The sequence below is a fragment of the Triplophysa rosa genome, linkage group LG15 (assembly GCF_024868665.1).
Source record: "Triplophysa rosa linkage group LG15, Trosa_1v2, whole genome shotgun sequence".
NCBI classification, from domain to species: domain Eukaryota; kingdom Metazoa; phylum Chordata; class Actinopteri; order Cypriniformes; family Nemacheilidae; genus Triplophysa; species Triplophysa rosa.
In genome coordinates, this window is record NC_079904.1 from 14,443,153 (window position 1) to 14,460,484 (window position 17,332).

At 38.8% G+C, this 17,332-nt stretch overlaps 1 protein-coding gene across 2 annotated transcripts in view; it reads left to right on the forward strand.

Moving 5' to 3' along the window:
* The window catches only part of kcnh5a (potassium voltage-gated channel, subfamily H (eag-related), member 5a), a 91,545-nt gene that overhangs the window by 26,355 nt on the left and 47,858 nt on the right, over positions 1-17,332 (forward strand). The window contains exons 5-8 of one of the 2 annotated variants that reach the window (XM_057353731.1): positions 1,639-1,754; positions 3,060-3,452; positions 9,714-9,806; positions 13,299-13,728. In XM_057353731.1, coding sequence (XP_057209714.1) covers positions 1,639-1,754; positions 3,060-3,452; positions 9,714-9,806; positions 13,299-13,728 — 1,032 coding nt within the window. The remainder of the gene's footprint in view (positions 1-1,638; positions 1,755-3,059; positions 3,453-9,713; positions 9,807-13,298; positions 13,729-17,332) is intronic. The other variant, XM_057353732.1, reaches the window with a different exon arrangement.

The window sequence follows — 17,332 nt, forward strand, 5'->3', positions numbered from 1 at the left end:
CAGACACTGCAGTGCTGTTTGGTAATCTTTCGCCAGATGCGGTGCGTTTGGGAAAACATATGTTCCATTGTAGCTTTGGTCTGAGACTTCGCTCTGAGGCTGTGTGATGGCCAAACAGAGACCTCTCTGGAGCTTTACCTCATGGCCGCTCAGTGCTGGCTACCTAGCACTGTTTTCGCCCTATGGGGCGGCTGTATCTGGAGGAAGCCTCAGGAGTCATGCGCATCCAAAATCTTTTCTTGTCTTTTAGGATTCAATTTACACTATAAGTCTTGTTGTTGTATTCCAGTACATATGCCTGCTACACGTCAAGTCCTTAACTTAAATGTGGCTTGTTTGTTCTTTGTGATATAAAATGCTGAAAAGGCATGAACAGACCAGAGTGCTATTTTTTTATTCAGCCTACGAATAAGTGCACACGGCTGACTTCCCCTACTTATACATTCACTGAGTTCATTGTTCATGTGGCCGTGCAGAAAGACTTTCTCTCTGTGTGCCTGTTGTAACGGAGAGAGGCCAAGTGATCTCAGACTTTCTTGGGTCCTGTACTGTTGTGTCTGAACATTCATGTGATGTGACTTTAATGGGCGTTTTATCCTCTTTTCCCACAAAGCAAACCTTTAAAAAAATGCTGTCTTTCATGAAAGCAAAATGAAAAGTATGTTCTGTTTCATGAAGAAATTATGAGTAGGGTGAGGTTAAGAGTATGGTTAGTCTAATTAAAAGGATAGTTCACCAAAAAATGAAAATTCTGTAATGGATTACTCACCCTCAAGTTGTGGCAAACCTGTATGACTTCTGCAGAACACAAAAGAAGATATTTTGAAGAACGTTGGTCACCGAACAACATTGTCCCCCATTGACTTCCATTGTATGGACACAAAACCACAGAGACATCTCAAAATATCTGCTTTTGTGTTCCACCTATAGAGTCATATAGGTTTTGAACAACATAAAGGTGAATAAATGATGGGTGGGATGGTGAGGAAACTTACACGTTTTTCTGTACCATGTGTACATTGTTTTAATGATAAACCTACATTTTTGAGTAGTTGTTTGATGAAGATCTTCATTTAGATCAGACAGTATCCCGAGTAGGACTCAAGTGACCCAACTGACTTTGGGGCATTGAGCTCAAAGGAGAAACTTCACACCAGTTAAACATTAATGAGACGCAGTGACTTCAAACGATGCTCCTCGCTGGACGCAACTTCTGTTCTCTTCATGTCTCCCACATGTCATAATGCATTTCGTTATAAAGTCATATAGAAACATTATGCCTTTATGAACAGCCCCAACAGTATCTGTTTTTGCAAGGAACAGTGAACAGAAGAGGAAACATTAGACTTAACGCATTCATAGGATGTCGAAGAAGGGAAATGGGATGTTTTTGCAATGGAACCTTTGGGACAAAAAAAGGGAGATTCAGGAGAAAATGTTCTTCAGTGTTCACTTTCGAATGGCTTTAGCAGAGAATGTAGTTGAACTTCCCTCAGTGGAAATCAATAAGGTTTTGGAGCCCTGCTAGTTACAATATAGAAAAGTGAGTTTGAGATCATTTGAAGAAAAATGAAAAAGAGGGGACCAAGAAGAGGGCCTAGTTCCTAATACATTATTGTTTTTCTTTCCATTTTGCAGGATGGACCAAGTTTGCCAGGCTAACCAGGGCATTGACAAATAGCCGGAGTACACTGCAGCAGCTGGCACCTGTGAACAAGACCGAGGTCAGCCACAAGCACTCACGATTGGCAGAGGTGAGCATCTTATCTACACCAGATTGTTTTTTTTTTCGTGAGAAGGTCTTGTAGCAGGTTAATCATGTTTTCTATCCCCTAACCTTAAAGGTATAGTACACCTGAACGTCATACAAACCTGTTGGCATTGTTAGATTTAAAATAAAATACATGCACTGTGTGCCTTTCAATTTATGATTCTTTGTGAGGAACACCAAAACTGTTGAAATTGTTTAGGGCATTGTTATAAAATGGACATTCAATTGTTTATAAATATTTATAAAGCTATTTTGCTCACATAGACTATAGGCTTGACCCACTCACGCATATTTACACACAAAAGAGGTCAGTTGTCTTCTCTTACTCCATCCCACATAGCAGAAATAATTAGTCTGACTTCATTTTTATTATCGTTAACTTAGCTGCCCAATGACTGCTGATGTAAGCTCTATGTCTCTTTAAGTCTTTGGTGTATTATTTCTCATGGTGCCTTTACAACATTAACGGTGTCTTAATTCATGATGCGTATGCTTACAGTGCATGATTTTGGTGAAGGGAAAGACCAGCTTGGGTCAGCATGAATTTTTAGCCCCTCATCTTTCATCTCAGTCCCCTTAAAATGTGCAACTAATTCAGTTATGCAGTGATGGTAAAACGGTGATTGTCAGATTGATCAGTTTTTACATCTGTACACTCAAAAAAAAACTAGTGGAATTTACTTAATTTTGTGTTCATTTGCACACAGTTTTTTCAAATTAAAATTTACTTAAAAAACTATGTGCAAAATTTTAAAGTTTTTTTAGTGTACAAATGTAAAAACTGATCAGACAATCACCATTTCACCATCACTGTATAACTGAATTAGTTGGGGGACTGAGATGAAAGATCAAACATTTTTAAGTTTTACTATGGAAAACTTTAAGTAAACTAAGTATTTTTTTTGTCAATGTACGATTTACATTTTTGTGTTAATTTGCATATTTTTTGCACAGTTTTCTTTTATTAAAAATTGTTTGTCAATGTTTGCACACAGTTTATTTAAGCAAAATTTAATAAAAAAAAAACTGTGTGAAAATTTACACAACAAAAATTAAGTAAATGCTACTAGTTGTTTTTTGTAGAAAACAATGGCAGAAAATTACCTGAAATTATTTGATATGAACACTCTACATTCTTTCAATGTTTCAAATAAACTGCAACCAATCTTTCACAAAAAATAAAATAAAATCAAACAGATGCAATTTTATGAATTCATTAATATTCATTATAAAACGTTATTAGTTGAGATTCAAGCTTTCAACCTCTTAAACTTTTTCTGTTTCCAAGGCTCTTCAGCTAGGCTCCGACATTCTTCCTCAATACAAGCAAGAGGCTCCTAAAACTCCACCTCACATCATCCTGCACTACTGCACCTTTAAGACCACATGGGACTGGGTCATTCTCATCCTCACCTTCTACACGGCCATCATGGTTCCCTACAATGTCTCCTTTAAGACCAAACAAAACAACCTGGTGTGGTTGGTTCTGGACAGCGTGGTGGACGTCATCTTCCTTGTGGATATTGTGTTGAACTTTCATACCACTTTTGTGGGTCCTGGAGGGGAGGTTATATCTGACCCAAAGCTCATACGTATGAACTACTTGAAGACCTGGTTTGTCATAGACCTGCTTTCTTGCCTGCCCTATGACATCATCAACGCCTTTGAAAACGTGGATGAGGTAAGCACAACGTTGCTTAGAGACATAGCAAATAAAATGGTGGGGATAGGGAGACACTATATACTTGTGAAAGTATAATTAAAGAAATATTGCAAGGTTTCCTCCCGACATCATTTACTTTCCACATTATGTTTTTCATTCAAATTAATGCTTAGCAAAAATCTTTTGAGTGGTAATTGTTTCACAATCCATTCGATCAGATGTAACACATCTGATTGATCTCAAAAGACCCCGATGAAAAAGCAAAATTTAATAAACCTTCTTCTTTGCTTTTATTACCACTGAAGTTATGTTTATGCAGTATTCCAATTAAATTTTCTCTGCCCAGCCTTTGCATTATAATGAATCCTCCTCCATGTTGCTAAAGGTGATTATTCATCTCTGAATCGTGTTTGTGGTAATTACAGTTTGTGCAGGACTTCTCCAGCATAGATTTCTATGAGGACAGAAATGCGGCTCGCATTCCTTTATCTTTTGTGTGTGTGCTCGACTTTGTGTGTATCTGCAACGCAGTGGAAAAAGAGAAATTTAGACCTATCAACTCTCACCCAGCCCCATCCATTACTGAATCAGATCCACTGGCTGTAACTGTGACCTGAAAACTATATTAATTATTGCCATCACTTTCCGAATCAGTTGCTTGCACAGCGCTGGGCATTAGCTTAAATGATTCCAACCCAGCTAGACAGTTTGATGATAAGTGGGCTGGTGGAATTGCAGTGGTCTGTGTAGATCTATGTTTAAAGCAGAGGCTGGGATGGAGTTTCTTTGAGCTGAAGAACAAGAGACCCTCTGATGACTGGCATTGCATGGAGCTGCTGTGGTGTATTGTGGCCACCGGGGGCAGCATCTGCCAAACGAGATAATTTTTTCTTTTATGTGGCTGCTTAGAGATTCTCTACTTGAATGATACGTGCTCCTAAAAGAAATAACAGTGTGCCGGTGCTCAGATAAACTCTTACACCTGTGTTTTGAGTGTAAAGCATTGCCAGACTTCTTAAAGGGCTTATATGGCGCGAATACGTGCTTTTCTGTGTCTTTGGTGTGTTATAAGTTGCCCATGCATGTATTAGACACGTAAAATTGCACAAATGAAAGTGTGGGAACAAAAGATGCATTCTATCTAAAAGCGAATGCTCACCCAGACCTGCCTGAAACGCCTCGTGTAACCACACCCCCACAAATCTACGTCAGTTCGTGGTATGATTTGACTAAAACCGCCCAAATGTATACGGAAGCAAGATTGGTGTACCTGTCAGCACAATTGCTTTGGAACCTGATGTTCCAAATATGGTAAGAGGCGTTACATTTCTGTCACACACTTGCAGTATTCGACCAATCACTACGCACTGGTTAACTGGCCAATCATAGCACACCTCGCTTTTCAGAGCGATGAGCTTTGTAAAAAATCTGCGTGTTTCAGAGAGGCGGGGCAAAGAAGAGATACAAACATGCACGGTATGTGGAAAATACAGTGTTTTTGAACCTTAAATCGTGTATACACATTACATTACATCTAAAACAAACCATAATATTCGTTTAGCCCTGTCATATGACCCCTTTAAAGCTGTTTTCTGCTTTTGTGTACTTGGAGTATTTTATTTGTCTTAAGGCAACGGTGCAGCTAATATGAAAAGCTGAGAGAAAAGTGCTAATCCCCAAAAACTTTAAATGGGCGCATTTGACTTCATGACTTCAGGTTCTGTTGGGCTGCATTTAACATTCTGAGAGAAATATGATTGACCTTCTTTACAGTAGTAATCTTAGTATGCATATATATGGTATGAGATATTTATCCAATGGAAAGGCTTTTCGGTTTCTTACCCGTCCCCATCAGTTCACGGTTTCCCCGGCAACGGTTATCATCTCCCACTGTCGTGCTGTTGTCAGAATGCATTAATTTTTTGCCTTATTGGAAGACAATAATACCCCAAATCTGCCGTGTTCCTGTATCTCAAGCATACTTTCTGTTGTTTTGAGACTGTGCGAGCTCATCTGTATCAGCCTGGATGTGCGTAATATGTGGTTGAGAGAGAAACATGTTGAAAATGCATGTACAGAGTTCAGCTGGGGTCTCCGATTTTTGATGTGTGGTTTAAAGAGAGGCGAGATGAACAAAAGAGACTACGGTATTCTTTGTGTTTTGATGGTAATTCTCTGATGATACCAGCAACATTTTTCTTTCAAAAAACAGCTCAAAACACACCTGTTCTGCATCTATTTGACTAACCAATAACTGTCTATGTCTTGTGTCTAAAAAAAATCTTGTTGTTCATTCTCTCCTTTGCTTACTCCAGCTTTAATCCTCCTAGTAGCATGGCCTTGTAAACTAACGGTACTGTTTAGCGTGTTGACAAAATGTTCATATGCTCTCCTACTTGTAAGTCGCTTTGGATAAAAGCGTCTGCCAAATGAATAAATGTAATGTAATCATTTTGGACATGTTCAAAAGCTTGTAGGTTTTTCGTTTAACATAATATATAGACATAAGTGGAGTGTAAAGAAATACACAAGTTTAAAAGCAAATAAACATTTGTCTATCTGTGTCTAATCTCTAGAAGATGATGTTAATAGATGGTTTCAGCAATGTTTTAATTTAATCTAATACAATTAATTGTTAATAGTATGAATTAAAAACCAAACACAGACCGGAAGTTAAATTATTTCTAATATCAGCCTCCATTAAACTGAAAAAAAAAGAACGTTAGCCATGCATTAAAAAAAGTTTGAATGGGCACCATGGAAACAAACACCGCTTAAAAAGAATGAAGATCAAGAGAATTATTACATTTATGAGAATGGAAGACAAAGTGCTCACTGTGAAAAAGGAAAGTGAAATTGGAACAGGGTTTTTGAAAGTGGAACAAAAGATTAGATTGATACAAATCACATCATCAGAGAGTCAGAGTCATAAAAGAGTTTACACGCAGGACAGAAGAAAAGCTGAGTCAAGCATTTCATGTTTTCCTCTATATTTAAGCACAAATCTGTACTATATATACAGTACCAGTTTTTATTAAAGCTATTGCCACTGGGACCCCCACTGTTGAAATGTCATAGCCTGCTTTCTCAGTTGGCCACCAGTGAATTGTTTCTCTCCCAAACCTGACATAAATCACATCCGCAATAAGGCACGTGTTGAACTGAAAGGTGTTAGAGCTAGTGGCAATGTGTTAGACCACCAGTAAGTCCTGTTTTAAAGATGGCACCGCAGGTGATCTATTAAACACTATTTACTGTACATTGTAAAAAAGGGCAATTTAATGAACTCCAGTTCTTGTTACCAACATGTAAGAATAAGGCAGCACATATTAAAATGCTGTAAAGTTTGTGTTAAATCCAAGGCAGCTATTTATAAAAGAATTGACATGTAGCTTTCAGGTGTATGCTGGATCCCGATTGTCTATGAATCCCCAGTAATCCATATGCTTCTGTCTATTGATTATTCTGGTCGCTTGACTTGTGTTAAAACTAAATAAATGTTTATTTTCCTTCACCAAAAAGCATCACCATTTACGCATTTACCGTGTCCTTATGTTATGTTAAGTTTTGAAGTTTTTTGCTGTTTCCAGTACAACAAAAGCATTCAGTATCCACTTGTCATACGCAACTCGTTCTCACTCCCGACTCGTCACATATTGACGTTCGGTCAGCATCTGTTCCTCACACTAATCGATCATTTCACTTTGGTACACTTACTTGTATTTTTTGAACGACACTGTGACTGCTTGCATCTTGTATTTTTTAATATATAATAAATAAACTGTTATTACCTCGCATGTCGAAAAAACGATGCCAAAGGGCGCTGCCCGAACATCAAGGAGTGAGAATGTGTTGTCATACGAGGTTTGAAAACAGTGAAACCAAACGGCATTGGTTCTCCCATTAAACTCTACATGTGCTCTTCAAAAAGATATTTTGAAAACAATTTTTCTTCTCAAGTAAGTTTTAAGTGTTTTTTAAGACAAAAACATTGATTAACAAATAAAAAACGGTACCGCTTTAGATTACGGCCCGCAATATACCGATAATTAAATAGAATTTACAGAGTAACTATTGTAACAATTATGAACCTCTACAGTACATATTTGCAGGTAAAGGGGAACAATATGCAAAGTTTGGGGAATAAAGAAGCCAGGAAATTCAAAAAATATTTATACTGTAAGTATTTTAAAACTAAGAGGTAACTATTTTAATATAACGTGTATGCATAACCTGCAGTATGCTATACAACAATCTTAGCGTGAACATACACTACATTTTTGTAATCACAATGTACCGATAAATAAGCTACTGTGGATATTAATTAAGTATGGGTTCTTATTTTATTATCATAGCAAACATGAAATAAGGGGAAATTTTGTGTTCAGTTTTTGCACAAGCAAAACAGCACGAATGAAGCACGCAGACTGTCTGTCTTTAGGATTCATTTTTATTTGATTGATTATAGGATTGTTGGTCACTATGCGTTATTTTGAAGAGTTTTAATCTGTAAAATGTTTTAAATCAATGTTGATCTTTTGAAACTATAATGAAGTAGTTCGAGAGTGGTTTGATTTGGATGTTTATATGGCATGCAGTTCCCTCATATATATTATTTACAATTTTCCCTACTCTTACCCCTTTATTCCCCAAACTTTACATATTGTTCCCCTTTACCTACAGATATGTACTAAATAATGGATTGTGAGTAAAAAAATATTTCTTGATTGTTATAAAGACTTTTTTTATTATAGCATGTTCTGTTGACACTTGGGGACAGATTTACTAAACAAGGCAAAATAGCGCAATAGCGCAATTTCAAAAAAGCGCCGATGGGTGTGGGAATTTCTGTGGGTGATTTACTAAAAGGCGCACATTAAAAACACAGGCACAATATCTCATTCCCATAATGACCAACGCATTCTACTAAAAGTTGCGCAAATTAGCGCAGGGTAGTGATGCTGATAATCTGCGGGTTGGGGGGATCAATTGATATAAAATTAAAGGCGGGGTGTCCGATTTCTCTTAGCCGTTGTTGATGTTCAAATCACCAAAACAAACACACCCCTACTGCCATCTTTCGCTTTCGTCAGCGCTCGGCTCGGCTAATGTCCGTCCTGTGCTCTATGCACCTTACTGCTGATTGGCTACAAGGTTGTTTTGGTACTCGGGCCGACTCAGTTGTCTAAAGCGTAATTCGGAAATCGGTTACCCCGCCTTTAACATTGTAATGAATTGCGGATAGGTCGCGGGCAGATAAGATAAAATTTTAATGATGAAAAATCAACACTATCGAAAATGTAAACGTGTTAAAAACCTAATTTTCACCAGGCACTGTACAGTCTCTCGCCAAACTGTGAACTTGTGAGGGGAATGGCATCACGCTGTCACTCTCCCCTGCACTTAATGAATGAATCCTCTTTTCAGGTTAAATAAAGTGCAATGGCTGTTTATCTGTTTTTAACCATACCTGACAGGTATTACCTGTCAACATTTGGGTTACAGAATCTGGGTGACCTAAGTGTTCCTTGCGTCCATTCGCAGTCGCCTTCAAGGGGAGTCCCCGTCTGTTTGCTTGTGATTGATCGGTCTCCGCGTTCTCGGGGTTTACTACAGATGCCGGGAAAAACGGGAGTGTTGACCGGTGTGTCTGTAACGCACACTATAAACGGTCCAAAAAGCAACCAAAAACAATGTGGAAGCTGTATGCTCAACAGCAAAATAAGCTTCTCGAAGAGGTTTTGCTCATGAATCTACTAATAACGGAACGCAAACTGACACCCGCCACAGATCCCCATCTCTCCATCTGAGCAGCTCAGATGGACAAATGGGTGATTTGTTTTTAAAAGCGGATTCGGGTGACGTTAGAGCTCATCCGCGCACCACTAGTGCAGGGTTTAAGACGTGCGTTAAATAAAGCCGCAAATACCAGTACAATGACAAGCGCAAACCTTAGTAAATCAAAAAAAAGTTTGCGTATGAAGACGAAACTCCTACAATTGCATGTAGCCTACAATAAGGTCAGTCGCAAAAACATCTGTGTCCACGCCTTTCCAGGGCTAATTTTCACTGCCTGTCTTCAGTAAATACCGACAGTAATTTTTTTAGGCCAAAAAAGGCATTTGCGCTGCCACAAGTTGTTAGTAAATCTGGCCCTTGATGTTATTTCTGTTAACAGGTCTATGCTAATGTCCAGCTCAGGGATTATTATATGTATGCGCAAGTGCAGCTCATAAGATGTTTTGATGTGAATCGTCTGCTTTTGTCTTTCTGATTTAGGATCCCATCGCAGACTCTTCTGCAGTGGGCCACTTGCCATCTGCGGCCCACTCTCCACGAAACGGCACACGTGCAGAGGACTCAGTGTTGCCTGTGAGTTAACTCGCTTTCTAACTGGCCCTGGCCTGAAGTGGCCCTTTTTTCTTCGGTTGTTATAGCCTCTCTGCCCCATTTTTATTTGCACAACAGTTCAGTTAACCTCTCCCCTATTCAGTGTTGAAAACATGCCCTGATGGCTCTCTCATTTATGCTAATGTTGTCTGGAATGCTGCACCCTTTAGTGTGTTTGTTTATCTAAAGTGATTTTAGATGTGACTCAATTCAAATTAAACAGCACAAGGTTCCCCGTGCCCTGACATGCAAATATCTATGGCGTTTTTCATGAATAGCAGTTAATATTCGTCTTCCATTATCTCATGACTCAACACTGGGGTTGTCACATCTAACCGAACATTGATGAGCACACATAACCTTCTAATGTTTACATGAGCTAGTCGGGGAAATTTCATCGCTACCCATTGATATAGCCAAGCGACCCCTTCCTCACAAACAAGATAACGGTTTGCTAAATGCTAAATAAGCACACATGCAAATTAGGCCCCTAAAATGACAAATTACTTGGATATCCATTAACAGCCGCGCTGCCTGGAGAGTTGCGTATGCACAAAATTAGCATCAGCTCTTCGCTAGTGTAATAAGAGCCTTATGTTCTCATGCAATAACACTGAAGAACGCATCTATTTTTACCTTGCTTCCTCCATGTCAGTGTCTAGGCAAAATTGCTCCTTTCAGGAACATAAAGCATGTTTGAGAAATTAGCCTTTTGACTACATGACAGCTGGAACAAAAAGGCAGAAATCGGCGGTGGAGGAAATGCTAATTAAACCTGCGAGGTATCACGGTCACTATTTATAAACAGCGCCGGTCTTACAGTCTGCTTCCAAAGCAGTTGAGGATGCAACAATTAGGTATACTGTACTTACATCTCAGTCCCTCATTTTCACTCTGACTGCTTACAAAGTGAATTCTATCAAGTGTGTGAACAGAACGCATCGTTCCATTTGGTCCTCAAGCTGTCCCCCAGAAGCTCAAAAAGAACCTTGTATTCTTTTTTGTTTTTTTGGCTATGAAACATTTGGGGTGATACAAAGAAGTTGCATTAGTCCGGCGTTTTCAAACAGAAACAGATAAATGCAAGTTGCACTTTATTTTACAGTCCTGTTTTACATGTACTTGTTTAACCATGTTTACCATGTACCGATCTTGAACCTAGAAATAGGCCACACAAAACAAAAATTGTGCCCTCATTTACTCATCCTCTTGTCGTTCAAAACCTGTATAGGAAAGAAAATATTTTGAGAAATGTCTTAGTGGTTTTGTGTCCACGCAATGCAATAGAGGTCAATGTTGTTTGGTTATACATTCTTTAAAAAATATTTTACAGGTTTATACAGATAATTATACAGATTTGCAATGACATGAGAGTGAGTAAATGATGAAAGAATTTTCATTGAAAATTTGGATAAGTGGTGGACATACTGTATTTTAATGCAACCAAAATGGTTTTGGCTACCAATGAAATGATGTTCACACTGAAACCTTTTCACAGAAACAAAGCTGCCTGATGTCATTTGTTTCAGTAGGAGCTGGCTACTTAAAGGTACATAAGCAAAAGGTCATGCAAATCAGCAGTGATGTGCTATGACGATTGCCAACAGAAGTGCAGACCAGTGCTCATGATCAAAATTGCATATCAAATTTGGATACTGCAGTCTACCATGCATCAGCATTTCTAGAAAATAAAATGTTGCTAGCGTGAACTTAAAGGAGCAATGTGGGATTTTTAGGAGGATCAATTGACAGAAATGCAATATAATATACAAAACTATTTCTTCAAAGGTGTATAAAGACCTTACGTAATGAACCGTTATGTTTGTATTACCTTAGAATAAGCTATTTCTATCGGGCCTACATATATTGAATTCGCCGCCATGTTTTGTACAGTAGTCCTAAACGAACAAACAACTCTACAAAGCGCATTTCCTCTCCCTCTAACCTGCGGTACATAGTCCGGTTGTCCCTGAAAACGTCTACTAACGTACTCCTAACTGCTATCTTGCTGTCAGATCAAATTCCTTTAACAGCGTTGCTATTTACTGTTAGCTAGCTCTGCCCTCAAACGTGCTGTGCAATGCAAGCATGAAATGCTTAGCTTTATCATAGTTTAGACCACGCAAATAATATTGCAAATGAATAAAATAAGTGAAGACAACACGAGTATATACAAGCAGCACACTGGGTTCAGATAAACAATGACGCTCAAAACTGCTCCGTTACACAGCTAATATTACAACAACACATCTTGGTTCTAGCAAACAGAAAAAACAATTTTACTCACATTCTGGTCCGAATCAAAGCAACCTCCTCGGGGGTGATTTTTAGATGATCTTTCTCTCCAACGTTTCTCTGATGGAAAGTATCTCCAGAGATATCTATGAGTTTCTCTGCTAAAAGCCTTAGTACCGCGGGTCCTAACGCGTCTCTGCTGGAAAGTCTTTATAATATTAACGCAGGTCCTGCCTGACTTTTTTATCCCTCTTTTTATACTTAAAATCCACAGACCCTTTATTTCATGCAATAAATAAGACATCGCTCTTTCTACAGTCTTTCTAAAGAGATGACGTCTTTTTGTACAGTGGTGGCCACCGTCGTGTTTGGACTGAGAGATTGGTTGCAATTCTCAAACTCACCGCTAGTGGCAGCTATAAATCCCACTCTAGACCTTTAAGTGTCATGTAAGGGCATAGTACTCTCAGCTGTATTTAACAAGCTTTACTATTTAAATTCATTCTACAGAACTTCACAGATCCGCCCCCTCAAACAATGCCGTATAGAAGTGTGCATATTCTGTGGTCTATTTGTGTATGTTAAGAAACCTCTAAACAAAACAATCTCACTCTAATAAACACACATTTGTTATAGACCTATAATCTGCATTGGGCTCAAGTTGACAAGCAATGTTTAAGCTTTTGTTTTAAGCGATATGAGGGCGCGTGTGGGTGTGCCTGCGTAAAAGCGTCTTCTACTGTTGTTTGCTTTCAGAGCCAACAAAATATTATATTTATTCCACTCTTTAATTATTCAGACTTGACAACATACTGTAAAACCAAACAATTAATTGTTCTTTTGCCAAGAAATTATCAATGAAGGAATTATCAATGAAGTGGTCTTCTTCATTAAGGAGATCTACTGTTGGATTCATCTTCATTGTGCAGTCAAGGAACCATAGGGAACCTCCCATCTTTTCTTCCTCCTTTGACATGAAAGGTGTCAGATCAAAGTGGCCTGAGGGAGCAGGTCTGTGGAGGTATATGACACAGATCCATGTAGAATTATTCATGTTGGGAACATAGCTTCATGGGGTCTTCATGCCTTGAAATTCAGTTTTGAAGTCACAATACAGTCTTAACTACAGTATGCCTTTCAAGAGCATTTTATGAATAGCCAACATGCTTGGCCTAAAAAGACATGCATGAACCAATAGGTCAAATTTTAACATTCTCTTACTATCATTTTCTTCACCAGGGTCTAAGCAGCCTGTTCAGCTCCCTGAAAGTGGTGCGTTTGCTCCGTCTGGGTCGAGTGGCACGCAAACTGGACCACTATCTGGAATACGGTGCTGCTGTGTTAGTTTTACTGGTCTGTGTGTTTGGTCTGGTGGCACATTGGCTGGCCTGCATCTGGTACAGCATTGGTGATTATGAGGTCATCGACGAGGCCACCAACAGCATCAAGATGGACAGCTGGCTTTACCAGTTAGCCATCAGCATTGGCATGCCATACCGGTACAATGCCAGTGGATCTGGCCAATGGGAGGGTGGTCCCAGTAAACACACGCTCTACATATCTTCTCTCTATTTCACCATGACAAGTCTCACCACTATTGGGTTTGGAAACATTGCTCCAACTACAGATGGGGAGAAGATCTTCTCTGTGGCCATGATGATGGTGGGCTGTAAGTACTACTAGATTTTCCTGCTTTATTGATGTTGTGTCTAAGTTAGACCTGCACCAAACCAGTCTGAATGAGCATGGATATAGATGGTGGTCTTTTCAGCAGGGAATACACTTAAAACAACATTAGACGAAACGCTTATTACATTCACACCAATCAAGGCATGTCAGGAACCATAAGTGCTACTCAGAAGCACTGCAGACACATTGATAGCTATCATATGGCATCACATAATTTGATATACTGTATTGCAATTTTCCATCCTTGCAGGCTTTTTGTCTGTAATAACATCTGCATCATGTCCCGATAAGACCTGGGATATTTGAAAACATTTCCTGAAACTTCTCTCTCTAACCTGCATTCAATCAGAAACAAACCACAGCCACCAGTCTTGGCTTATGGCTGGCTAGTCACTTGTTATTATCTTCACGGTACCTTCCCCAGTGATCGTAACTGGAGATATATCCTCAGGTTCAAATTCATACTAAAAGTCAAAAACATATTTTTTTCAAATAATTCTGATTTCATGGGGACTTTAACATGCCACATTAAGTTAATATAATTTCAACTACATGCAGCGCTGCTCTTTAGTTGCATGGCAATATCTGTTGTTTTTGTTACTGCGTCACATCTCTGAAGCGCGTCTTAAGCCTTCTGTGTTCTGCGCTGCGCTTTTTTAAAACCGTTTTTGAGCGTTCCGTAGAATGATTCATTGCTTGTTGCCTTAAATATCGTATTTGGATAGGATGTGATCTCAGTGTCATATGGGCCAGCACAACATAAACAAAAATGACAGAGTTTGACTTTCAAGTTTTAATTGGAAGGTTGACTAAAGATCATTTACACAAGTATGATTTTGGAGGCTGATTTTAGATTACTTTAATAGCACAGATGAGCTCAGATCGGTTTAAATTGGATCAATGTTGATAATTGCAGTGCTGATGCTGGCTGTTGGTTTACGTTGGGTTGTTCTGAGCCTGTGTAATGCTGCTTTCTGTACACAAAGCAGCAGATGGGGAGTTGGCCCTGCGTTCTTTCTGCGGATTTATCTCACACTGCTACAGTATGGTGCATTGTTGTGCATTAGCTAAATCACACTATTACTAAATTATGATGAATTAGACATGTTGCATTAATGAATCATATGAATTTGTAAAGATTAGCGGATTTACTCGAGATGAGTTTAATTGCCAGTTCTCTGTGTGCCATAGCATATTTATGTTAATCACCGATCTGTGCCTATACATCACAGTGTGATGTTGCTGAATCAGGGTTTGGTGTAGTATAAATGGAAGTGGATTTAGATTAGATCTGGGGAATTAGTATAAGGGTAATTACCATGTTAAGGCCAGTTGTACTGATCTGGGCCTATTTGTTTAAGTGAAATAGAGCAACTCCCTTCGCTTCTTTCGCTGAGTCCCTTGTTCTCCTTTGGTGCATAAATTTGCTTTGTTCTTCTTTGACATAAATCCTGGGGATCTGGAGTTGTTAGGGCTGTGTGTGTGTGTGTGTGTGTGTGTGTGTGCGTGTGTGTGTGTGTGCGTGTGTGTGTGTGTGTGTGTGTAAAGCTTGTCGACATGCTAACTTTACAAGACTTACAACGTTGCAAATTCTAATGTGTTGGTACATACAAACTAATCACAGAATGCGTGTCTGAGTAGGACACAATAGTACCCACCCACTTTTTTAAGACATCTTTGTTTTATATCAAATATTTTCTAATAATATTTTTCTGTTCAGTTTTTTAAAAACAGAGACCAATACCAAACCAACCAAGACTAACTGGAATCACAACATTACACTGTAAAAAAACAGCAATTTTACGCCATATTACGGTTTTATTTTCTAGAATTTTTACCTTCTGAAGGTTTTTTGTCCTTCTGAAATCTTGTATCTTCATATTTTGTGATTTTTTTGTTGCCATAAAGCATTATTATTAATAACCCTTTATGTTTATCAGTGGGTTTTGCAAATATCTAACCAATAAAAAGTATTAAAAGTTATTGTCAACATTGACAACACAGTATCCAATAATTGAAAAAGCTCAAGGACATACGAGGCTTCAGAAAAACAGTGACAATAGTTTTCAAAAGCTTTAAAAATATCAAACTACAGAAATACAGTAGGCTGAAAATGTACATGTTGGGTGCAAAATAACATCTTATTATACGTAAATTAATATTTTACATTTGGTTTCATTTTTTTACACGTTTAACGTTTTTACGTGTACAAACCCACTCATCGGGTTTTCTCCTCCATGACTTTCCCCAAATTTAATCTGATGCACATAGCCACTAGATATGTTTTTACAACATAACAACTACTAATAACATATAGAGAATAAGCTTTTAGAATGAAAAGAAATGAGCCAAATATATGAGACAGTGTTTGAGGGAACATATTTTTTTAGCTCCTGTATTCCTGCCTCCTCCTTTTGTGCTCCTTTGCTGTCCCACAGTTTACTTGGCTGTCGTCTCACCTGTCAAGACAGTGCACACACATGATGAGTGCCTGGCCAGATTTCAGACCCGTCTGAAACCAGTTTGAAAAGTCTTTTTATCAGACTATATCTGCATATCTAAAACATAAAAGGGTACCGATCTCAAGTCTCGTAATGTGTGTTTTACTTTAAGAGGGACTGAGAGAGAAAGAGTATTCCCACTACTCAGTTAAGAGACTAATAAAACACTTTCCTGCATTCTTCTTGCTCACATGCTTGACATACACACACACGGCAACAGTTCTGATAAACCCAAGATAAAGCATAAAAACATTTAATGCTGTCAGGGGTAACATGGACAGTATGCTGAGTAAGGAAACTGATGCTATATGCTCCAGGACTCCTCAGGGCCACACTGTCATGTGACCACTGCCACTTAGGACCCAATTCTACCTTTACATTTTCCATTGTTTGGCAGTGACCACACTTCTGCAGCAGTGTTCAATCAGCAGCAATGGTCTCTCCCATGGGTTTCCCATCTCACGGAACTCTGCAGTACCCGTAATGGCCCCTGCATCCTAAACATTTGCGTTGAAGAAGTGACAATGCCGCATTGCATCATCCTTAGTGGCTCTCCATTCCCACATTCCCACATCCCAACAATGTGACATGATTTGACAAGCTCTTCACTCCTGATTAGACTGAAATGAGATGGCAGTTATGGTGTAGCCTTAGGCATTTGAGAGGTCAAAGTCGGCTATGTGCACTGGGTGGCAAATGCTTCCAGTTAATAACAATTTCCTATGACTTTAAAGGTGAATTTTCCATCGAGGTGCCTTTGAATTTCAAGTATGTTTTTTCGGTGTGCCACAGGTGACATTGTTGTTCATGTGACTGATAAAATAAGGAAAGTAAGCATCATCATTGTATCTAACTGATCTGATGAATCCTCCAGATCTCATCTCAGGAACCTCCAGATTCTCAGGAACCTCCAGATTTCTATGAGTTTTTTTGCTTTCCTGTGGCTCAGTGGTTAGAGCAGGGCACTAGCAATGCCAAGGTCATGGGTTCGATCCCAGGGGATTGCACATAGTCAGAAACAAATGTATAATACAATGCAATGTAAGTCGCTTTGGATAAAAGCGTCTGCCAAATGCATACATG